Raw genomic sequence first — 25,356 nt, 5'->3', positions numbered from 1 at the left:
TTATTGTTCGGCGGTCGTGACAACCACACAGACCTTAACAGAAGAAAATTGGCTGTAGTTTTACTGAATATAGTTAGGAAAGCAAAATCGATAAGTTAATGTGTTAATTTATTGCCGAAGCCGATAATCTCAATTAATCGATTTTATTACTATTGGGACAGTTCAGATTAAGTATAAATATTAGAGTATTTCATACATTTGACGAGGCATGAATAATCGGTTCAATGTACATATATATATGTATTTTTTGTGCAAGTTACTATGCAAGTATCCGAAAAAAATTGGATTCATAAGGCTATGATCGCAAATTAGTGTCATTTTAATATTTCTCCTCCCGCCTCGCATATGAGTAGACTATCTATAACTATACATTTTGAATATAAATATATACATTAAATGATAAATAATTAACATGCCGGCATAAATAAAAATTAGCTAAATCTATATGAAGCATGACGTTCTAGCAGATTTCATGCAATACGGATTAAAACGATCTGCGTCATACCGACATGAACGTTTTTCATTGTTATTTTCTTCTAAACAGGACGTGCATGTCACAGTTATACAGTGTAAGGTAGTATACATCCTTAAGTCCCGTCTGATGATAGGACCAACGCGCTTGTAAGATTGCCGGCGTTATCTTTCTCCAGAGACTGGTATCAGTTCGATAGCAACCGATCGTCAATAATTAATAATTAAGTGGCTAGACGTACAGCTACAAGGGGCAAAAATCTATAAACTGATCGCTATCAACCGGAGAAACTAATTCTGGCCAACAGGTATAACAAGTATAAACCCTGTCATCTCTTCTGTCTGTTGTTTTAGTTGCCTAGTTTCTCGCTACGAGCGCTCTTGAGATCATCTTGTTGCCTGGAAGCAGTTCTCTACATCCTTGATGCCCTGGAGTACGAGCATCTGTAGATGAAAGTGAATTCATGAAACGACCTAAGAAGAGTATTAACATCTGAATTTTTCATGGAAAACTTTGGCAAATATTCCCAGGATTCCGACATGATGTTTGAAAGCTGTAAGATGATAATAACACATTCATGAATATTTTATATGAAAGGTGAAGTAATATAGGTGTTATTTTTGTTTAATTCGTGAACGATATTTTTTATCATCTACAATTTGATAATTATCGGTTAACATGCCTACTACCAGTCAAAATAAAGTTATGGCGCACGTGACTGGGAAATCGACGAGAAAGAGAGGGAAAGTTGTGTTGAAACAGTACAAGATGGAGCCGAGTCACCAGTTCGATACATTGACTAGCAGTGTCGAGGATAATTGTCCGGAATCAACAGATGACCAAGTGACCACGGTTGTTCAAGCTGACCAATTAGAGTCCAAAGAGAGTACAGAATCGAGTCAGGCCCGGGAGAGTGAACGCTTACACCAGCTCGGCTTCTGGAATTCTGTTGATAAAAAGGATATTAAAGTGAAGAAAATTGGAGTTGCAGCACAAGAAAAACCTACCGGGGAGTCGGAGGAAGTAAAACAGTAAGTCAAATATAACATCAAATTATTTCTTAGGGTAAACCATAACCTGTCTATTCCGACCCCTGAGTATTCTGACATCCTGCCATATTCGATATCCAGCTGTAGTGCTTATTCCGTATCAAAAACATTATGTAGTCTGAGTTACTACAAAAACTATTAAGTTAACTGGTGTACTCCGACATATGGGTATAAATTATCAGTAACAGACCGGAAGTACAAATTGTCACTTCCGTGAGAACAATTAACGTTTGTAAAGAAGTCCTAAAACTAAAAATTGATTTCAGATACAATCGAGGACTACATCAGAGTAAAATCGTATTGCTCCTTTAAAAGAAAAAGCTTCCGGGATGTCTTTAAACACACGGATGTAAAATAATACTAATACATTCAATTGTTAACTTTTGTAATGCATTTATCATTAAAATTGAGTAATTATAGACTCGAGAGGTCTCTCGTATCTGCCCGGTCACATTGTTGCCATAACCCTAAATGCTGAACGTTAGGTAATCAGGGATTAAAAACTACTACCATTTTAAAGGACTTCGGTATGGCCTGCCTCACCTGGGCGAACGCTCAACATCAACCCCAAAAGTGAGGGACTGACAAGCAGGGCACTGGGAAATAAAAGGTGGTAAGATTTAGAGAGAAATATAAAGATACCAGGCAAAACGGAAATTTCTTACAAAGAATTTTCACATATAAATTTTGTTTTGGAACACCTGTAGCACGACTGGGCCAGAGAACAATATCTTTGATCACGTATTTGGTTAGAGTCCTAGTATCATGGTCGACGGTATACGGTTTGAATCATGGTCTGGATCCGTTGCATTTTGTTTTATTCGGAAAAGTATTGTTGATTTTCTTTTTCGTCTCATTTTTTTCCATAAAATTTCCGCAAGATATGATTTTATTTTGTTGGGAAAGATTCATTACCGATAAAATCATGCCCAGTACACCATTATTAGCAGTGGTACAAGGATCCATAAGTAATAATTCTTGATAAATAAATATAAACTTTATTTATTTTACAACAATTACAACAATTATGAAATAAGTTATTTCAACTTATATTTAATTCAACTTTTGTTGGCCCGGATCTTAGCGCGCGGGGGTCTTATTGTGGGAGGAAACCGGAGTACCCGGAGAAAACCCACGTGCTCGGGCAGGTTACCCCATACCTTTTTCACGTCCGATCGGGGAATCGAACCCCGGCCGCCTTGGTGGAAGGCAAGTGCGCTATCCACTGCATCATTCGACCAATTCTTGATAGACCACCATTTGGCTTATCATAATAATACATTTTACAGTCGTTACATTTGGCGACTACCTCTGTTAAAAAGACTACCTTTGAGACGTCCTTTGGGTGGTCTCTAAAAACAGACTTCAGTTAAAAAGTTCTTTAAAGGGATATAACTCTAACCCAAAATACATGTACAATGTTTAAGGCAGCACATACACCCTTAAAATGACAGTTTAAGTCGGTCATTTTTTATAACTGGCTCCAGAAATAGAATCCAGCTAATATTGATCGCGGTCAATTATTTGTATACCGAAAACACAGTAATGCTGTTTGTATCCTTGACTTAATGAAATCCTCCTGAAATATTCAGCTGTTCTTGGCGCCTCTAGCTGCACATTGTAATTCGTTTTAGTTGTTTACTGTGTGTTAAAACTGCAATTGGATGGCATATTTTTTTTCATCCAATCAAGGTGGCATTATTGTATAACACGGCATATCTGGTAGACTACGGACCTTTGTCCGTGATCGATCATCGGCATTTCTGAAGATTTGTTTGTGTGTTGTATTACATTTATCTTTAGTTAACCCAGGCCTGTTATTCATGTTTATTCACGAAATACATGGGATGTCAGGGGAAAACATTTTTTTTCAAATAATTCGAGAACGTTTATGGATGGTTCCTAACATATAACGTCAGCTTCATGGAATATCTAGCAACCAAAGCTTATGATAACCGTATATGGTTTCAAGCCCACACATGTTGTGCTTTTAGTTATTTCATTTTAAGTGTAACACTTGTCTGATTGAACGCAGAAAAGTTGGGATATATTTGTATGATAATAATGAATTTGAAACCTCAAGCGCCATGTGATGGGTTACTACTGTTGATTATAAGAGGACAACATTCCGAATTATAATCTATAAGCAGAGGTTCCAGTATAAGATAAGATGCGACAGGTAAAAAGGCCATCGACATACTTTTACATGTAACTGATGAGTGTTTGATGTTACCCAATTCATACATTTGAAAATTATGAAATAACGACTTACCAAAGTCATGATTGAATGTAAATTATAACTATTCTCAGGATTTGGTTTCAAGTACATATTGTTCGTCCTATAGGAAAATACTATTCACTTCAGAAAACATCGTCGGATACCCACGGTTGATTTCACTAAAGGGCGAAATTGTGCACACACTATAGGATATGTAAAAACTTGAACGGAGCCAGGTACGCTCTTTCGGGAGATATGTTTTTTTGTCAACTTCAAAAACAAGTTGCCGGGAGATATGATGTTTTGTCCTCCGGCCATGTGAAGTTCTTAAACGAATCAGAAACTCTGTAATATAGGTCAGGTATACTAGTACAGTATGGACAAGTCTAGGATATCGTGTATGTATCCTATTACCATTGTGTTTATCGTCAGGTACAACGAGGTTATTAGCCAAGAGGTGGAACGAAAGGTCGATGAGAAGTTGGACTGTCCATCTGTCAAGCGGAGAGCCCCCCCAGAGCTCGTGACAAGTGCCGTCTGCTTCGAGCTAAAAGGTAGTGTCGCTACACACGTAGAGGTCCTCAGTAAAATGAAGGAAATGTTGTGCTACAGGAAGGGCAGTAAAATTATCACGATCCAGTTTGTACCAAAGTCAAGGTGGATTATCGTTCTTGACAGCCAGGAAACACGAGACCGACTGGCGGGAATGGAGTTTTTCATTGGTCGACACAGTGTGCTCCTGCGTCGCTATGACGACGTGATGAAGATGGAGTACAAGAAGTACCTGCGTGGTCAGGGACTATTGGAAATGGTACACAGTGCCACGAAATAAGACGTTATCGATATTTATGGACAGGAACAATAGCGAAATCGTACACAGTACCAGTAAGTAAAACTTTAAAAATTCCCTTAATTGGTAATTATACACATTACAACCAAGTAGAACGTCCCCGGTGTATATAGACAATGACTCAGTGAAATGGCGATCATATTGCTCAGTAATACAATTAAATATAAACTCGACTACTAGGAATAGTAACCTATGTGTAACATGTACAGCTGTACACCATTCTGTATACAGAACTTGGCTAATAGAAATGGTAAAAAGTGCCATGAAGTTCAACAGTCAATGCAATTAATACTAAGAAGTACATGTAAGACGTCCCGATAGGCATATTAGTAGACAATGACTACTTGAAATGGTACACGTTTGTGCGAAGAAAATATAGGACGTCTTCACACGTTAAAGGGATAGACACTGATATGGAATAATGGCCGATGAGAACTTTATGGAGTGCCCAACCTCATTGTATATAATAGATGCAAATAAAAAAATATGTTTAAATCAATGGAGCGTTCAGAAGTGTTTCGTGAAAGATACTACACTATACATTACGTCTTTGAAGAAGAGAAAGCTGAGGAACCGGCTCTGATGCATGGGCGTAATAAGCGTCTCATCAACTGAATCAATTTAGCCTAATTTACATGTACATGCTTGTAAATCACTTAATGATATATCGCGAATACTTTAAACAGTATGTGAGAATATAAAATCCACGACCAAAACATTTCTCTGTATTGCATTATCTAAATTATGTTTAACAAGGTTGCTGTCGAAGCTTAAAATATTTTTAAATAGAGACGCTTTACAGTGCATGATACTGAAAATCACTTTATTTTTGCTTGAAATTTTTATTCACACATATGTTTATTCAAACACATTTTGACAAGATATACATACCTCTTATTTTTCATTTCGCAATTTCAAACCGGCGCGAATAAGCCATTGGAATCAAAATCAGGAAAATACGTGATTCACAAAATATCTGCGATTTACAGTTATATAGCCTATATAAAAACACATGGAAAACATTATTCATATGAAATATTTTTTAATTCTAAAGGCAATGATTTGTAGTTTACATTCGTATCACAGATACTTTGGTAACAATAATAACACAGGAAGCTTTAGGTAGGAAAAATCTATTATACACCTTTACACGGCATACTTATAATCAAGATGATATGTACATTACATGTGTAATAAAAGAAGTTTTAAGCTTAGTATTTATCCTAAATAATAGAATCGTGAAACACTCTGAAGAGTCTTATTTTTTTCCTGAAAATAATTAATAATCTTGATCAAATATTGGAAGGCGACTTGTCTGTATAACGTTACCAGCAGGGGTTGAAAAATCACAAGAGTTACCTCCCATCTCTTAGAAGTTATTGCAGATCTGCTGTTTGATGTCGAATGTTTCATCGTCAACGAATACATATAACCTTCAAACATATTCTTGTCAAATCAATATTCCTCAAAACACCAGAAGAAATTAATTTGGATATTTCTACGTGTATAATTTCTGAACCAGAAGAAATTAATTTTAAACATCAATGAGGACGACTGATATACATGTAAAATATATTTATTTCAGCTATTCCTAAAGTAAATAATTTTAAACAGGATTACACGGGTATTGCTTATATATTTTATATAGGTGCACAACTTAATGTAGACAGACGGTAATGTATATGTGTTCTGCATGTATGATAACATTACTAAAATGAAACAAATAGACAAATATAAACACATCAAAATAAAAATAACTTATTAATTTAGGGGGACATCTTCGCGTGACATTATGTAAATGGCATCATCTTCTGACGTGGCTTTACATGAAAATAACTATCTGGACGGGTTTTGGTATACATTTCCATTTCATAAGATATATATATATATATGTGTGTGTAGAACCAAAGAGTAATAACAAAATGAAGTATAGATGGAAAACTACATTAGATTTGTAGACATGTTAATATAACATTACAACGAAAACTATCACAGAATTAATTCGTTCGAGTCAAGAGAAACGGAAACATTGACAGGTAAACTCAGAACGAATGCATGTAGAAGCAATCCATAAACAACGTACTTGTTCAATCAGGAAACGTTTGTTATCAAAACGTTTAAAATAACGAATAATTTGGATATATATATATACATGTATAAGAATATATAGTCTCTTTCATTATCGTACAGCTATAGAATAACGTGTTGACTGTTACACAACCATACATCACATTACAAAGCTTATCAAGTCGGTGTAAAACAAACAACCGGAATGACTTGGCGAGAGTACTAACATAACATGTAGGCTGTAAAATATGTAGGCTGTAAAATTGTGTTGAATAATTACGGATAGTATGCTTTTCCAGCAATGTGGAGGGAACAATAACACGGACCAACTTGCAAGTGTTGCTTTTTTGAACCATGCATTGTATAATCAGGAACTATTTCATACTGTACATAATGTAGAAGTAGGAATTATTTCCCACTAGCTAAATTGTATCATTATAATCTATTTACCACTGTTTACATCGCACAACGAGGAACTATTTCCCCCTGTTCACCTTGTATGATCAGGAACTATTTCCCCCTGTTCACCTTGTATGATCAGGAACGAGTTCCCACTGTGTATATTTAGATAACTACATGCATTCTCTGCAGAAGATTCCGGGTGATATTGTATTGAGGCAATATTCACTGTACTGAAAAAGCTGAAGCTATGGCGGTAGAGATATTTTCCTTTCTGTTTCGAATAAAGGGCGATGACTCTACCCTCTAATTCCAACAGCCGATCCGCCTCATCCTATCGTTTCGATGTCCCCTGCAATGTGACAAAATCAAGATAACATATATAACTACTAAATAAGCGTGTTTTCAGTGTGCTAGTTTACCACCTAGTGAAATATTATTGTTGATGCCTAAATTATTTATACGATTGTTACAGTTGAAGTATATTTTTTCTCAAAGCCTTCCTGTTTGATACTCCATTTTATTTCATATCTTTGTAAAATTGATAATTTTCAGAAACATCTCTATGCAAAAACTGAATTTCGATTGTTTTTAAATTATAAACCTTTTATAATTAACTCTTTATACATTTTTTGGGATACTTCATCACCCTGCAGTAATTTCTAATTCACATTACAATATCTCTTATTCACGTTTGCTCAATAACACACTATTGACATACTTGCGAGTCCCCTGTAGTTACACAAACGTAGTTTAGCACCAAGCACCGGAAGTGACGCCTGTTCGCCAACCGTCGTCTGCCATTTGCGAAGACTGTGGTAACACTTCTCCTGGATGGAGGGTTTGGTCCGCTCAATTTCTGTCACGTCCATGTCAGAGACACCAAGTCGCTTGGCGATCATCTTCCATTCCTTGACGGCGGTCGGATTCTGTGCTACCTTCACAAAGGCTCGGTTCAGGTAAGTATCTGAAGTCAAACAGGATTTTGTTTCTCGGTTTGACGTCTTATAACATTCCATACAGCCAAACTCTGCGATTACAATGTCTGGAGCTCGAATAATTGAACCGTTTGATATAAATTGTCTCCAGAATGGGGTTTCTGACTGTGGAGTTTATTGATTTTACAAGTAAGCAAAATAAAGACCTCTCGGAAATAATGTTTGTTGACGTTAATGTCTAGAACATATATTTTCTGCAACTTGTGTCTTTTTTTGTGTATAGTACATGTAAAGTATGCGTCTCAATGTATGTTGCCTTTCAAATACTTTGTAGTTATTTTCAACCAAATTGACATTTTTAAAATTTAAATTCAGTGTACACATTCATTAGTAAGTCGTTCATCAAAATCTGATTTGTTTTATACCTCGCAGAGCGACACTTCGCGTGCGGCGGAATTCTGCGTCACGTTCTCGGAGTTCCTCTGCAAGGTCTCCTCGTCCACTGGCCAACAGTGCATGAGCTAATATGTCCATCTGGCAACATCAACATAAATATTAAGTATACAGATGTTCAATTCAAATTAAAAACATCAATAATTTTACAGGAATTTGATTACATTCATTACAATGAATTCAGATAAAATGTTTTTTTTAACTAAGCTAGTGTAAAGCAAAGACATCTAGCGACAGAACTAGACTTGGAAACTGATATTTATACTGCTTGATAGTGTCACGTAGGTAAAATTAAACTCACTGAGACAAAAAAAAAAAAAAATCACCAGAAGCTCAAGGAAGGTGTCAGTAAATTGAATGAAATATTCATTTATCATCGAATTACATAGTGATTTTCACGTTGAGTCTTGGTCCTGAGCCTACCTTGTTGGCACTCCGCGGTATCCGCTTAGCCCAGGTAACCAACATGTCATACCGGATCTTCTTTGGGTCAGGGTTCATGTTGTTCTGCCTGAGGATAGCCTGTATCCGCACGCTCTTGAGGTTAAGGTACTGAGCCAGCTTCTTCCACTCCTCGCCAAGTTCCCCGGCCAGGTACATGAGCACGTCTTGTGTATCAGGACCTGTACGACAAATAGTAGTATTTACTTAGACTAAGTCATTTTCTAGTACAAATGTAATATAACATGATAATACATAAAACGTTTGATCTATTTGACATCAAGTAATACATATGTTTATCACATAATGTGTTGTGTTATCCAGTGAATATACCCATGTCATATTTTTTTTGCGTATTATACCTAACCCTTGTATTATGACCTATCAGCCATGCAGTTAATCAATTTTGAAATTTGGTTTAGACAGGTCATAATGTACATAGAGTCATAATGGCGGCTTTTTACATTTCAAGGTTGCATGAAAATTGTCGCTTTACACGAATAAATCCCACAAATCTTGATTATGTGATAAAAAAAGATCTTACACTCGTTTTTCATTTCATATGAAATTTATGAAACTCGTCACGAATTTTCATAAATCTCTTATGAAATGGAAACCCATGTAAGATCCTGTATGTATAATAAAACAATCATTATAACACGGTTTCAGAAATTACCCGGAACATTTTCTAATTGAACAAATCTTACAAAGGGGTCAATTATCAACGCATGTTCCGTTCCGAGCAATGAATTCGTAATCTAGACTGGTATTGCCGTATTCAACTGATATTTTGACACTATAGTTGATGTCGTCCCATTAATCCCGGCCCAGGAGAGATGTTCATTACGTCTGCCGCGTATACACGTAAATCGATGCGGGTTTAAGGTTTAAATTCGAAAGACAATACCAGATCAATATCGAAGAAGCCAATTTATATAAAAAGCAAACTGAGACATAAGAAGTGGAATCACGTGAAAGTTATTCAAATAAAAACACATACCAAATTGAATGAACACACTGACAGGTACGTCCCTTTGCCTAACTTTAAATTACCGTAGTAGTATTCTGCACCTTACAAATGAAATGATATAAAAATGAGACAGACACTACTCACACGGCTGAGCTATGCCTTTATTAAAACTCGACGGCAATACCAATCCTCCCCAGTTCACAAAATGATACCATCTGTCCACACAGATGTAGAAAGAATCGTCTGTTGCATTGGATAGTATGTAGTATACCTACCTTCTGCGTTGATCTTTATGGGAGCGGTGCAGAGCGGTTTGGGAGGCTCAGGTTCCGGCTGGAATAAGAACAAGGGGACATGTGCTTTTAAATTTGATATCATCAGTCTGGAATAACAGAGCATCTGGATTGAGTAGCATTATTTGAAATACGAAACAGTAATCAGTTAAGGATTGTATTGATTATTTTTCAGTCTTGTTTAAGTTTTGGACGGCAAGGGCACTGTATTTCTTCAAAATGGTTCAATCTATATTAATCTACACATTGATTTGCAAGGATCGATCATGGATTAAAAAGTGTACCCAATACAGTAACACTTGTTTCAAGCGCATTGATTTGTTGCAAATATGTGCAAAGAAATTACAATATTGTGATGACAGCAACTTTGCCAGCAACAACAGTAAACAGGTAAAAATCGAAAGGAAGCTATCTGCTGATGTGATAGATTTACGGAGAGAATATTTTCAATTAATGCTTATTCAATCCTTTTTTTTGTGTGATTAATACATGTAAATGAACTCTTCTATGCGTCTAACTTAATTGAAACCTGCCTCCGCGCATTCACCAAATCAATGCGATTTAAGATAAAGAAGCTACTTGATATGCATGTTATGGTAACGAATCCTATGTACAGTGCGCAATATATAACGATATTAATCAGGCAAGTATGAGTACGTTTGTCGTTGCAGGTTATGTGGAAAGCATCTGCCTACCAATTCATTTACTGGTTCGCAAGAGGCAAGTAGAGGCGTAGGTGTTATAACCTAGGTAATACTGAAGATATTTGGTTTGAGAAGCTACAGCAATCGCAACTACTGTTTTTTTCAGTAACGTGCTTGCTTGAAAAGTGACATTTAAGAAGCCCTCATATTATCGTTGGACACTGCCTTCATAGAACCTTATTTTTTCCTTAGAACTAAACCAATCACACCCACAACTAACCTTTGGGATGCTCATAAGTAGTTCGGCCACTAATTTCTCCTCCTCTATCATTTCCGCGACTGTCTGTTTCTGCTTTGGTTTGTCGGTGGGCGGGACCGGCTTTGGCACTAGCACGTTGGTATATATCTGAGAGAAACCCCGGTAACAGTTAAATCCCTTCTGTGCGAAACGATCCGTCTCAAGGATTGAGAAGCGTACTTTGGATTTGATGTGCGTGTTGTAAATAAACTGAAGCACTGCATTCTCTGTTGTACAGTGTACATTTCCTCTAAATGCAAGTCTGATCATCTGTCCTTCTTTCACAACGATTTCACGACTCGGTGCCGGACCGTCATCATAACCTTCTGCAGCCAGCTTTTTCAGTTCCTTTTCTGTTTTGCTAATCTTACTGGATCCTACGGCGACCTGGTTAAGGTTGGTGTTCAGCTGTCGCAGGAAAACATTGATAGATCTTTGAGTAACAGATCTATCCAGCAACGTTGCTGCCGTCTCCAGCTTTGCGGGACCAACTCCTAGACCCGTACGTATCACTAGGAAGCTGAAACAGAAGCATACACTTATATACCACTCTATGTACATTATGACCTGTCTAAACCAAATTTCAAAATTGATGAACTGCATCTTTAAGGTGTCAAAGCTCTTTGCATCGTTGTTAGTTATTTTACCTAGTCAGAAAAAACTTGCATAAACGCATCCCTGCATTAATCTTAAAAATGCATTATGGTTAATGTATTTTTTTTGAAAAGTATATAGTAGAAATACGAACACTCCCGTGCCAAACTAAAGGTTGCAAACGTAAATATACAAGTATATATATATTAAATATGTTTGTTCCGTGATTTGTTTTGAAGGCTACTGTAATTCTATTGAAACAAATTTTTACAAAAAATATATTATAATTGTATAAATTACTTCAATATGTGATAAGTTATGCATAATTGTTGCACGTTTTTGGTCTAAACATTACCAAAATTTATAGTAAAATATGATGATTTGGTTAACTGCACATGTCTTGAAAACCGCTGAACAGGAAACCATGAATTTATTAAGTGCAAAAGTACACAAACATGAAATATAGAATGAGAAAATAACAAAATATCTTGTTGATGACCACGAGTTTGTCATCTGAGTAGGTTTGGTCTACTCAAACGCAGATTATAATAAATTACTTCATATGTGAATCTGTGTCATTTTACATTCTGCATTATTGACACCAAAATCATACTTCTTTTTGTTATATCGTTAGGCACTGTAAATGCATGTGCGCTGGCTATCAATATCTAATAAAATGTTTATTGTATCGAGTTTGATCACTTGCCGGTCATGAGGTTCCTTGACCTCCACGGTCACGATGTCTTTATTCTTGGCTTGTACAATACTGACATCAGCTAGTTTGGTCCACAGGCAACCTTCCTCGCAAACCAACAGGTGCAATTCTTCTTCTATCTCCTCTGTTAAGAAAGCAAGACAAGACATAGGTGTTTTACTAAAATAAACGTTTCTTTAAAAAAAATGAAACTGACGTTGACTTTTCCATGTACCGGTATTGCGTTTAAGACAGTGTTACCTTTACCTTATCTTGTTTGGAAATCTTTCATGAATAAATCCAAACGTTGCTATTACAGCTTGCCACGATACGTAAACTTAGCGTAATCAGAGAATATAACAGTAAAGACTCTACCCTACCTTCCTTATTTGCATTGAATGAGACAAGTGGTCGGGCCGTTACAGGGCGTTGTTCAGATTTGTCCTCCTTCGGCGCGGACGCAACTGCTGTACTAGGCCTCTTGGGTCGGGTAGGGTTTTGAGGTATGGGTAGTGTCATGGTGAGGGTCTTGTTGAATTTCCTGTTTTGGATGCTGAACTTCATAATAGGACTACACGCCATGAGGTTGCCACATTCCACTGGGTGTTTGTGCTTAAGGGATGCAATCGCCGTCTGGTCAATTTGTTGAACCTAAAACAATATTTTATGTTATATAGATCACAGACACATCATGGCATTAATCAGAAAATATACAGCCAAGCATCAACAGCCATTGACAATACCGGAAAAAATATCAACATGAAAGACTCCAATAAACACAAATCTGCTTCGAAAAGCAGGAAACAATCAGACTCTAAAACTTAAGAAAATAAATTATAAAGCTATTCACACAAATATAAGTTTTAAAAACGTAAGTCGATAAAAAAACACCAAAAAACATAATAGACCAGCTATTTAGGAGACACATATTTGACCTCTCAGAAGTATCAATTTAAAAGAAAATTATTGTAATAATTCAATAGTTAAAATGAAAATAACATTCATAATGAAATAGATGTGAAAGCTCGATATGTACCTCCACAGTAAAATTAGTGTTGGTCTTGAACATGCCAGGGGGGCTCGTAAAAGAAACTCGCGCATCGACAGCCGTGTGTACTTTGTTTCCTTTACGGACAAATGTGAGTGTATCCTTCTTTAGTCTAAGGACCACCGCAAAGACACCAAATCTTCGAGTCTGAGCTTCTCCAAAGCGCATCTCCTGAAAAAAGCAATATATTTATAGCTACATTAATACAAAAATTAAAAAAAATACATGATAACGGTTTTAATTTACTATAAAATCATAAATTTTCGTGGGACATTAAATTTCGTTTATTTCGTGGATAACAAAAAATCCACGAAATTAAAGCCCCACGAAAAATATCAATTTGGTATGATATAGAAAGGGGAAAATCAGAAATCAGCGAAATATAATGTCCTTGGAACAGGCTAGTATATGAAAGCCACGAAATTTTAACCCCACGAAAATAAATGATTCTACAGTAGATCATTTTGGTAACCAGTGCAATTTTCATGAAATTAGTGTCATTTACTTCAGTTTTTCCAACGCTTTCACCTTATACAATGTAGTACTGAACATATTTAGACTAGTCCTTTTATGCGATTCAGCTGTTTAATTTGGTATCATATGACATATTTTATATTTCATTTCAAAATGCAACGTGGTATTTATAAGTAGTAATCTCTTCACCTTCATGTCCTCAAAAACGGCGTCTTTCGTAGGTAGTTCCACCCATTTCCCATTAGCACTTCGTGTCTTTACTACGACTTCTCTGCCCGCCACGGCCCTGGGTAGACAGTGTGGAATGGCTAACGCCACCGGCTCCTCAAACTGTTACAGGAAAATGTTAATGATATACCCAAAATTTTGAAATAAGGATTATTTTTCTGTTTCATATTCAATTGTTCGTAAATATACTAAATGAAGTTAATAGTTTCTGTCGCTGTCACAATTGTAATTGTAGAATGCGATTTTCATTTGCAATACATATGTCATCAATATAATGTTGACCTATCAATTAAAACTGATGTATTTCCCTTTTATTTAAATATGCTAATTAAATACTCAAATGTTGAGTATACAGGAAATCATAACTTCAATAGATATTTACTGAAACGACCTCTCGATATACATATACCCATGGAAGTTTTAAATTTAAAACATAATATGTTATTGAACTTTTTAATGATTTAACGATGACTGTTGGTATTTTCTAATACCGTAAATCTCCGTTCAGCGTCTGTTGGTGTAATCTTTATGATGTTGCTAATGAGCTCCTCATTATCCACAAGGGTTAAAACTCCCGACATCTGATCAACTCTGACCACGTTAACATCGTCCCGGCCCAGACAGTTGTCAATAGCCCGAAGGATACAACCAACGCCAGGGTCAAAATCTCCGCCATCAGCGCTATAGCTGTGGTAAATGAAGAAAGAATAGTGTATCTATTTTGTGCATGCATAATGACACTCTATGCATTTATGTATGTATGTTTGTGAAGTAAAATGTTTTCGAAGTATTTAGTACAATATAATGTTACACGTACATATTATTAGAGCGATGACAATTAAACACATGATATTTTAAATGGTAGAATTACTGTTATCTTAATCATATTCTTGATGTCCAAATTATTATTAACAAAAGATTTGAAAAGACTTTATTTTTGTTAGCAAGTTTCGTAAAACGCCATCCTTGCAGAATATGTTATGTTAATGTTAAAGAGAAATGCTAGTAATTTCCTTACACAAGCCGACGCCAGTTCTTTGGGTTGCGTCGCTCAGCTTCTTTGTGAGCTTTTTCATTAAGTGTACGCTTCTTTTCATCGGCAAATGACGTCCCTTTCCTCTTGGCTTCTACTGCTATTCGCTTGTCTTCCTCGATTTGTTTCTTTTTCTCCTCCTCCGCCTTTTTCCTTGCTCTCTCTGCCGCCCGTTCATGAGCTATCTCCTCCGATTTGCGTTTTTCCTCTGCAGCTTGTAAAGCGTCTTCGACTTCCTTTCTTGCGTTCTGTGCTAGTTCCAGTGCTCGAGCAGCTGTTGATGCGGCATCGGCGGCGTCAGCTTCACACTCTCCGGCAAGCAAGTTTGATTCAGACACAGCAATTGCCGCCTTTGCTACAAACGCTCGCGCGTCTGCTGCCTTCGCTATTGCTGTCTTTGTGGCGGCCACTCGTTCAGCTTTTATTCGTTCTTTTTCTACAAATACAGAATGTTTTATTTCTAGATTTACTTGGAATTGCAATGAGTTGTTTAATCCGATGCAGCAATACTACTTAGTATGACGTGAAAGGTGTAGCTTCTTACTAAACATGTATTTATGATCCAAACATAATACACATAGGTAAATGTCAAACAGTAATTGGTTATTACGAAACTAAGGAAAGTTAGCATAGTTTGCTAAAAACATTTAGAAATACATGTATTTCATTTTCCTATTTAAAAAACAACCTTTTATCTACGTTTTTCCTTCATATGTACACATTTCCCGGAAAATGAACCCTTCTTCTGTCATACCTTATTTTGCGACAAAATCACAAATGAGGTTTTTGGGGATTTATGGTTTATGAATTAAGATTGATACCATGTTACCTGATCTATTTGGTCCAGTTCACAGCACTGACATTATGTAACGACCGATAATTCTTTTATGTTTCAGTGTTAATACAAAGAATGTTACGATTGTATGGCTTTAGATAAAGAATCAGTCTCAATATGGACCAGACATACCAAAGGAATTGAACATTAATGTTATATATCAATGTTTTTCATTTACAGGTTCAAACATTTGAGTTATCCTCTTTGGCTTGTAATTTTCTGTTTTATGTGGCAAATGGGATGGAACATTTTGTATGCTGTAAATCACATTTAATTAAAACATTTTTTTTCTTCTTTGCAATAATTAATCCTATTATAATCCAATAAAATCGTGTCTAATGAGAAACACTGTGACCAAATATAATAGATATCGGGCTAATTTAAGTTGTACATTACGTAGGTTTTACATATATATCGGACAGTCTTAAATTAGTTTTACATGTATATACTTTAACTTTCTTTAACTTATATACAAACCTATTTGACTACTCATGTATTTAAGTTAAACATGCCCAGATTCAATTACACATTAACTTTACTTTTAATGTAGTATAATATGCTTCTGTCAGCTGTATACTTATGAGTTCAAAGAAGAAATACGACCCTCTGATTCGGCATTATATTTATATTTGATGAGTATAGCTTTGAATGTGCATATACCATGTATGTTTCGGTAGATGTAATTAGTGAACCCATACTACGTGTAAACCAACGCCGAATACCTGTAGTGATATGTAAACACACTTAAACATCGATAAATCTATGCACAATGTCACACTATTATAGTGTTCAAGTTTATAAACCTGTGACTGAAATACAGAAATTGAGGCACATAAAGATCGTTAGATATGCACACATTTTAAATTACAGCTATTAAGTGTGTACTACTACTGGTTGGAAGTTGTAACTGGATGTTATACCACAGTTTTGTTCGACATTATTTGGTCGTGTCAACAATCTACACTTTGTTCTATGTACACATGTACTATTATAAGAAACTGAATGACTACAATAGACATCACACATACATCGCCTAAGGATAGCATTATCTCACCAGAACACCAATCGTATGTATACATATACTCCTATTGTTTAGAATGTTAGAAGTGAGACAAAGTGGTTGAAGTAAATTTATTTTGATAAATTAGCTAAGTACATTTCCAAATATTGTGTTTTGGTATTTTCGCTCATTCACGCTTCGATTTGTTTTTCTATTTTTATTTCATATTAGATTTGAAATTGCACAAATTGCACTGTAGTTGCCTTTATTCATGAGGTAGGGAAAAAAGAAAAGTTCCGCTTCAATTCATAAATAACCAAGGGAAAACAACAGTTCTCATTTTCTCAGTTAAACAATAGGTAGGAAAGAATATAAACTTAACAAATGAACTGAAAGCAGTGACACCTTTGTGATTAGACTTCACAATTTTGCATAGATTTGGTCCTTACACACAGCGACACCTCCCTCCAATACCTACATAACAGTCCATTCAAAACCACCATAATTACTCATTTAAACGTTGTGTTGAAATGGACCAAAAAACTTCCTGGCGCATTGATATCCTCTTTAAATTTCAGGTCACAGCGGGTGGATTTATTTGATCGCCTGATTGCCAAACAGTTCCATTTTATTAATATGACACCCCATGCAGTCTGGCAATATTAGCTTGATGGAATTCAATTTTGATCAGATCTAACCTAACCAAATTATAAATGCTCACACAACATAACACACATTATATGGCTGTTGTTTCAAAAAGAAGTTATATTCAAAGATACGTTCTATGCTGTGGAAACATTTTTTTTAAATTTTGACATGAATAAATATATAAGAAGACACTTGAATTATAACAATCTATTAAATGCTATATCGTTTACTAGTTCTTAAGCTAAGTTATTAATCGATATAATTTGATCTGTGTTTGTCTAACTGAATAACAAATCCCATAACGACATAGGCGATAAAGGGGTACGGACTCCTATAATATGTCTGTTCAATGGATATTGAAGTTCTATTGACTTTCATAAGCTGTTGATCACTGAAGCGTGTAAACCTGATTGCGACATTACAAACCACTTAACATTTCACCACATACAGATATATAAATAGCTTCCGTTAATTGAACTCTTGGGTTATACGTATTACAACCAATGTATACATATTTCTATCTTTTTTTCTGATTGATCCTGACTTTGAACTTATTAGGGTTGGCCTTTATTAACAATATGCTCGTACAGATACCTAGTTACCGTAATAATTATGAACTTTTGTCGAAATAGCACTTTTCAAATTCAAATTTCAAATTCTAAAGTAAAATTATGTAATGGCTATACTTGTTATATGTTGAACAATTTAGAAAGCACATATAACGTTCTGTCCAAATAGTACTTTCAACTCAATTTCCTAAGGTGTTAAGCTAGCACGGTTTTGCATATGTATGAATAATCTATGATTTAAGGGATCCATCATTGTGTGTGATACCTGTCTGATAAAAACCATGATTTTAATACCAAAGTATTCACACCTGGTAGTCTTATAGATATTTTGCCTTTACTGTATCCCAACTGACAATACTACCCATATTCCTTAGTACACACTACATTTAATATAAATTATATATAAACTGTAATACAATACGGCAATCAAGGATATGTGTTTCTAATAAACGACTTTTTTCTCGTGAGTATAAATAGAATGCCATCAAGATCGATAGGCTAGGTGATCATATCGATTGCCAGATTGGACTATAATTACCAGTTGTTATCTTGTCCTTGATATGTCAAATAGAACGAACGCCACTACCTCATAACAACATGAAATAACAAAAGATATCGGTGCATGGTGACCGTATTGTTGATATCAATGTCCAGAATGTACATTGACAAGACCATCGTGTATACACTATCAAGTTACTGAGGGCTATATGGGACGTATGGCATGTACGCTTTGTCATATATTTTACAATGTATTTATCGATCTAACCTTACAAAACTATTTTTTAGAAAACTAGGTCCAGAGAAGCCTTTATCGTTAAAGACAATTTTGAAGAGATGTTTTTATAACTATATCGCAGGCAAAAGCTACCATGGTAACGTAAAAGTTTGAAGGGGGTTATTGATTGGTTACTTGGTTACTATACATGTCATATTCGCCCGAGCAATTACCTAAGCAATTTAGCTTATTGAAGTAAAATACTGGGTACATTAATCCCATCAAAGTGAACATGCATATATAATAGGTTTCTGTAGAAGTAATTTAGGTCATCCTTAACAGACGTTATTCGACAAATGCTTTCGTTGCAACATGTGTTAAAGGTTGTACACCGAAACCCTATAATTGATTTATTCTATTTTATTTAACTGTTATTATACAGTATAGTAGAATTATAGAAGAAAACTATTACTCATACAGACACTAAGACTGTATTTGATTTCGAGGCAAACTATTTACATTGTTTTCACATATCAACTTCAATTTAGCCGTCTCGTAAGCTCATTTTTGCGTGGCTATTCACATCACAAATTACGCAGAATCACGTTGTCCTTCTTAACTCTGACCTCCTCCAAAATGGCCTTCGTTAAGTATTCGGGAAAATCATCAAAGGGAATAAAAGACCTTCCACTCTTGCCTTTGATAAAAACTGACAGTTGGCATTGGGGTGTCGATCCTACAAATCGATGGTTTCCTCTGAATAACATGCCAAAATAGATAGGAAAGAGAGGAACGCTTTGACAATGTAATCCCAGCACGTCGGCGCTGTTTAGAGGATCACTGCGGCGGTAGAAATTAATGACTCTCAAAGTAGGAGAGTCAACGGTATATCTGATTTCATGAGTAAATAAAAGTGAATACGTATCAAAATGAACATTGATAACAGTAAGCTGGTCTCAGCGAAAGTATTGACTTTTGTTTGTTTACATTGCGACAACAGGTGTTTTGGATACTTCATCTATATGGATCGGTCACCAATGTTAATGCATTCCAAAGGCTCTTTGCAGGCGTAGAGACAAATGAAGCTTAGATTTGTTTGTTTGTTAGTTAGTCGTTATGGGAATAATATTTGTCGCATTAATTAAGGAGTCATATTGTTCGAAAACTTATGTAAACACTTCAAAATATTGATAAATACTCTCACACCATAAGCTTAGTATAGAAAATGTAAATATTGGAAATGTACAGCAAGATGTAATGACATATTAAAATTGTTAAGCTAACAATGCGACTGTATGTATTATGTTTTGAATACCTTAAGTAACAAGTAGGATCCAATTTATTAAGTATGACCAGCTTGATATCTTGTTTAAGTTTAAAATATTGAAGAAGACAGATAGATGGAATTTGTGCATGTGAAAGTTAGACTTAAGGCTTTATTTGAGAAAATAAGCACCCAGATCTGGACCAAAGAAAGTATGCCCATACAGTCTGTGTGTCCTTGCAATGCATTTTAAAGTGTTGATTGGACTTTGAACAATACCTGACAGAGCCGTAATCCATGTTGATACAATTTGATGCTAAAAAAACTACTATAGAGAAGAAAAAACATCTTTTACAATGATTGTAAATAAACCTTTGAAATATATTGACTTCAAAACATTTACAATATCTTTAAAAGCAACAAATATAGATAATAAAATCAACATAAATTGCTTACCGTCATCTTCGACCTCTACTGTCCATGTCGAAAGTTCCTCCTCCCGAAACTTTCGGTCCATTAGAGAGTTGAAGTCATCCCCTAAAACTCGTAATTCCTTAAGCGTTTTATTTAAATGTATGAACATAGTATCACATTTTTGGTAAGCATCGTGCATGGATTTAAAATCCCCACGGAATTTGTCCAGGTCCTGTACGAATTCTGCCAGCGGTTGTGATTTTAACTTGTGATGATAATTGTCCATCAGTTCTTTCATATCAACTAGTAGTTCCTGAACACTAGTTTCTACATTGCTTACTGTGTCAACCGCGTTGTCTATATCTATATTACGGGTTATTCTCACCGGCTCCGGCTCCGGCTCCGGCTCTGGCTCCGGTTCCGGTTCTGGCTCAACTTCCGGTTCTGGTTTTTGTTCCTGTTTAACTGGTTCTTGTGATTCTGTTTGATGCTTAGTTTGTTCATTTTCAGCATTTGTTGTCTGCTGCGCATTTTCCTCGCGATCACCAAGTTCCCTTTCATCTGGCTTTAAGCTTCTTTCGGATTCTTGATTAGGATGGTTAGACTTTTCAGTTTCTTGGTTTCGGGTATCCTCAAAGTAATCTTTCTCCTGAGTTTTATCGTTGACCGAAAGTTGTTGTTCTTTTTCAGACTGAACAGAATGTTCTTCTGCGGAAGGTTTCAAGACATCATTGTAATTAATGTATCTATCAGAATTATCTGAACTCTGTTGTTGTTGTTGTTGTTGTTGTTGTTGCTGCTGCTGCTGCTGCTGCTGCTGCTGTTGTTGATCTTTATCTCCGTTTATTTCATCTTCCATCTCAGTGTGTTTTTCGTGCTTTTGTTGCGAGTCAGGATTATCCTCTTTCGGAGATGTTACCTCGGCTTTTTGATAGATTTCTGTTGTTTCGTGTTCAACTTCTTGTTTCTCATTTCTATCGGAAGAACTAGACACATCATTATCCGGATGGCGTTCTTGTTGGTTTGTGGATTCAGGGGATGATGTATTACTTAGTTGCCTTTCCCCTATTTCGTTAGAATCTTGTTCATGTTCTTCCTTCTGTTTTTTCTGTGGTCGAGACAACTCCTCAGAAGTCAATTCCTCTGTTTCATGATCAGTATCATTTCCTACCTCATGTTTAGGTATATCGTCAGCGCGTGCTATGTCATCCGCCATTTCTGATTTTTCAAGTTCAGATTTAGTGAGATTTATTTTTGCTATTGGTTCCTGATCATTAGGCTTTTGAGTACTTACAATATCTACAGGATTAACCTCTGATATGGTCGTTAGAGCCTCTATATCATCTAGCGTATCGTCGCCTCCCCTTGGCGTAATTTCCTCTTTTTTATCCTCAGAAACGGTATCTGACTCCTTAGATGTATCTTTCACAGCCGGTTCAGGCGACCGAGAACTTTTTCTTTTCACTTTTGGATCATCAGAAAAACTCACATGCTTTTCTTCTTTTAAATTATCTTGATTACCAACAGTAATTTGCTCCTTTGCGACGTCGTTGAATTCACTGTCGTGATTACCTATGTTTTGTACAGCGTCTTCTTGGATGACCTCCGCTCCACTTTTACCGTCTTCCGTCTGTTCATAAGAAGGCCATGAACCTTCTGTCAATGTTTTGTCCGAGTTGGGGCTATTTTCGTCGTCAGAAACTACGGACGCACGACTAGACGGCCTTGCGTCAGTTGCTTCCCTATTGGCTGCCGACTGATTAGTGTGTTCGTCAACTTTGTTCAATTTAGGCTGACCGGCAGTCTCTGCTATCTGAACACGTGGCGATGATGTAAATTCTGGCTCTAATTCAACATCATTTCGTAAATCTAATTCCAGAGTAGTATCCTTTTCATTTGTCCCGTTTTGGTTATCAATTATCACTTTGTTTTCATGACTGTCCTCTTTTTTGCTATTGTACGATGGGAAAGAAGGCTCCGAATGTTCAGATTTTGAATGATCCTCGAAAGTGTCCGAATAATCGTGATCACTTCCTTCTTTAGTTTTCTGGTCAAACTCTACACCACTGTCACCATTATTCCCTCTTTCATCAACTGATTTAATTGTGTCTTTAGTGTTATCATCTGACATAAAATACTTAACTGGCAGTTCGGATTGGTTCTCTTTGTTACCACCAATGTCTCCTGAATGTGTCAGCGGATCATCACCGACGTCCTTCTTTGAAAGCGAGGCAGATACAACCTCCTCCTCCCTACCTTCAGAACCTGGTCCTTGACTGCCTTGGAAGTTATTGTTTACCTTTTTGTTTTGAACGTCCTCCGATTGACTAGGATCGTCACTAGTTGTGCTGGTGTTGACTACGTCTTGGCCGCCACCACCTAGATTGTTATCAACTCCTGACTCGGATATTTTTTCATGGTTCTCACTGCCATCAGGGCTTGATTTGACAGGACTGGTGGGTGTTTCTGGTTGTACTACCGCATGGTTCGACTTCTCCCCGTTGTCGGTGTCTACCCTGGTATTCTCATCATTATGGGGCGAGACATTTAAACCCACCGCGGTATAATCCTGGGTAGGCATGTCATTCACCAGACCATTATCCCGGTTTTCCGTCATTGTAAAGGCCAGTACCTAGAGAATACACATAACACTGAGTATCGTCTTATTCATAAACAGAATTAGACGGTTTTTTCCTTTTAAATTAGATACAGTAACGTCTATGTTAATAGAGACTCATTTCTATATACTGACTTGTCGCTCGGACTAACCCGGACTGCGATAAATGTTTCTGATATTGGACCTACGCTTAATCGAACGAACCATATAATTAATTCAGAGGTGAGCAAGATAATCGCATTTACATGTAGCTGACTGTAGATACGAGAACAATAAAGCTCTGCTCAACCGATTTATTATACACATTGAAGATTTAATATGTTTCCTACTCATAGCCAACACAAGTCTTAAGAAACAAAACGAATCGTATTCGATTCAATACACATGCCGTCGTTAACACTATACACAATCCAGTTGTTTGAGTTGGTTGTTCGCACCCAAGATATTTTCTCAAATTTAATACACTGCCGCTTACCTTGATATGTTTCTAAATGACATGCACGCTTACTCGTTTTTACCCTTAGCTAGCTATAGTAAAGTGTTATTTGATGTACTTACTTAGTCTAAAGAATTAAGAACGATATTAAAAATTATATTGTTAACGCCTGTATGTGCAGTCTGTCATACATGTAGGAGATTTGATTATATCACATCTCTAGTGTTCCCGTGTCAATGACTTGTCAAACAGTGAGACAAGCTATCGGATCAGCTTAGTATTCCAGATTTTAATATGTATAGCATATAGCAACTAATTAGGCAGAGGAAGTATTGATGGCTTTTAAATAAGTCAGTAAAAATATTTCGTTTAAAAAACGCTTAAATGATATCGTCCTAAGTCACCATTGAGTCTTTGAACTTGATTGAATAAAGAGAAATAATAATAATATAATATAATGAAATTCGAGGTTCTTATATACCGCTTTACAACAACCTAGTTCTTAGGTCGTCTCAAAGCGGTTCACACATTATTATCCGTGGTTATAGGGTCTTTGTAACCAGCCAATATCTTTCTCAACTCATTAGGGAGCATACAGCCGTTTTTGCCATTTCGGCGCTCACAGATAGCATTCTACAATTCTAGCATTGCCCAACCACGTACTCATTTACAGCTGAGTAGACTGGTACAAGCGGAGTAAAGTATCTTGTTCAAAGATACAACACAGTGCCGTGCCGTGACTCGAACCCGCAACCCTTCAGTCACGAGCCCTGCGTCCTACCACTAGACTACCGTGCCTCCTTTTACGGGGGTATATAATTATGTTCCAGGGCAGAATTATCTTAATTTTGTTTCATAAATAAGATACGTCCATACTATATCATTATCCTTATTAAATCTTATTCATAAATGACAGATTTATATAGAATAAAACTAATAACATCTCTTTACCTATCATAATAAGTCTAATTACCTTGAAATTCGTATCCGAATCTTTTCCTTTAAGCAGATGAGTTAGATCATTTTAAATGGCGACGGTACATCCTCATATTTGTCTCTCAGAATCTATACATGACAGTGTGGTGTCACGGTCCAGTGGGGGCGTCGTCAAGAATAACAATTCAATAACGTAGATAACAAGTCAGTGGTGTGTGGCGCCTGGTTTACATTTAACTAAATCCCTGGTTTCACTTTCGAAACATTTAGTCTACAGGCGTTTATATGACAGCACATACATGTTAATGGATATAGGTTTATCCTTAGGAAATACACGTCGATAAGTAATATGCAAACACTACATGATTTTACGACATGTTCAAGAGGGGTAGACAAACACAAGGAAAAAACTCCACGAACCAACAGCACGCAAGTGGATGCTAATAAGCTACGCTGGTGTAGGTTATATGACGGGTTGCCCGAGAAATACTGAACAAATGACGAGTACTAAGGTGTATATCCTCTCCAATCGATATCCCAGTATGATTTTCGATTTTTTTTAATTTACGATTGTGCAGCACATCTGGGACACCTTAGAATAATCAATTTGCCAATAGGTAGCCTGGACGTAAATAATTTATTTTGAAGCTTATTATACAGTCTCCGTATCCTTTGATGTGTATCCTATTTACTGATAATAAGCATGACATCATTTAGGTAATTAACCTTCTCCGATAGTAAATTGTTGATGACAAATCA

General features: G+C 36.2%; 2 protein-coding genes across 2 annotated transcripts; one reads left to right on the top strand and one right to left on the bottom strand.

Moving 5' to 3' along the window:
* Positions 1–931: 931 nt before the first annotated feature.
* Positions 932–5,039, top strand: LOC110447676. Its single transcript, XM_021493521.1, has 2 exons — positions 932–1,503; positions 4,172–5,039. Exons 1-2 carry the CDS (start codon positions 1,151–1,153, stop codon positions 4,569–4,571), a joined length of 753 nt encoding a protein of 250 aa, XP_021349196.1. The 5' UTR covers positions 932–1,150; the 3' UTR covers positions 4,572–5,039.
* Positions 5,040–5,426: 387 nt separating this feature from the next.
* LOC110447711 lies at positions 5,427–25,052 on the bottom strand. Its single transcript, XM_021493583.1, has 14 exons — positions 24,635–25,052; positions 20,651–23,240; positions 15,149–15,599; positions 14,622–14,817; positions 14,092–14,232; positions 13,417–13,599; positions 12,761–13,031; positions 12,393–12,525; positions 11,075–11,612; positions 10,133–10,190; positions 8,870–9,069; positions 8,419–8,527; positions 7,777–8,022; positions 5,427–7,407 (listed from the first exon to the last, which is right to left on the bottom strand). Exons 2-14 carry the CDS (start codon positions 23,223–23,225, stop codon positions 7,385–7,387), a joined length of 5,124 nt encoding a protein of 1,707 aa, XP_021349258.1. The 5' UTR covers positions 23,226–23,240; positions 24,635–25,052; the 3' UTR covers positions 5,427–7,384.
* Between the last annotated feature and the right edge of the window lie 304 nt (positions 25,053–25,356).

Source organism: Mizuhopecten yessoensis, unplaced genomic scaffold, assembly GCF_002113885.1.
Source record: "Mizuhopecten yessoensis strain PY_sf001 unplaced genomic scaffold, ASM211388v2 scaffold3575, whole genome shotgun sequence".
Lineage (NCBI taxonomy): Eukaryota > Metazoa > Mollusca > Bivalvia > Pectinida > Pectinidae > Mizuhopecten > Mizuhopecten yessoensis.
This window is presented reverse-complemented; position numbering and strand designations above follow the sequence as displayed.

Bases quoted from the DNA above. Each gene is read 5' to 3' on its own strand.
- LOC110447676 (XM_021493521.1), top strand. From the start codon at position 1,151: ATGCCTACTACCAGTCAAAATAAAGTTATGGCGCACGTGACTGGGAAA. The intron at 1,504-4,171 runs GTAAGTCAAATA...GTTTATCGTCAG, and splicing joins GAGTCGGAGGAAGTAAAACA to GTACAACGAGGTTATTAGCC.
- LOC110447711 (XM_021493583.1), bottom strand. From the start codon at position 23,225: ATGACGGAAAACCGGGATAATGGTCTGGTGAATGACATGCCTACCCAG. The intron at 14,818-15,148 runs GTAAGGAAATTA...CATTTACCACAG, and splicing joins AAGAACTGGCGTCGGCTTGT to CTATAGCGCTGATGGCGGAG. The intron at 7,408-7,776 runs GTATGTCAATAG...GTCACATTGCAG, and splicing joins TAACTACAGGGGACTCGCAA to GGGACATCGAAACGATAGGA.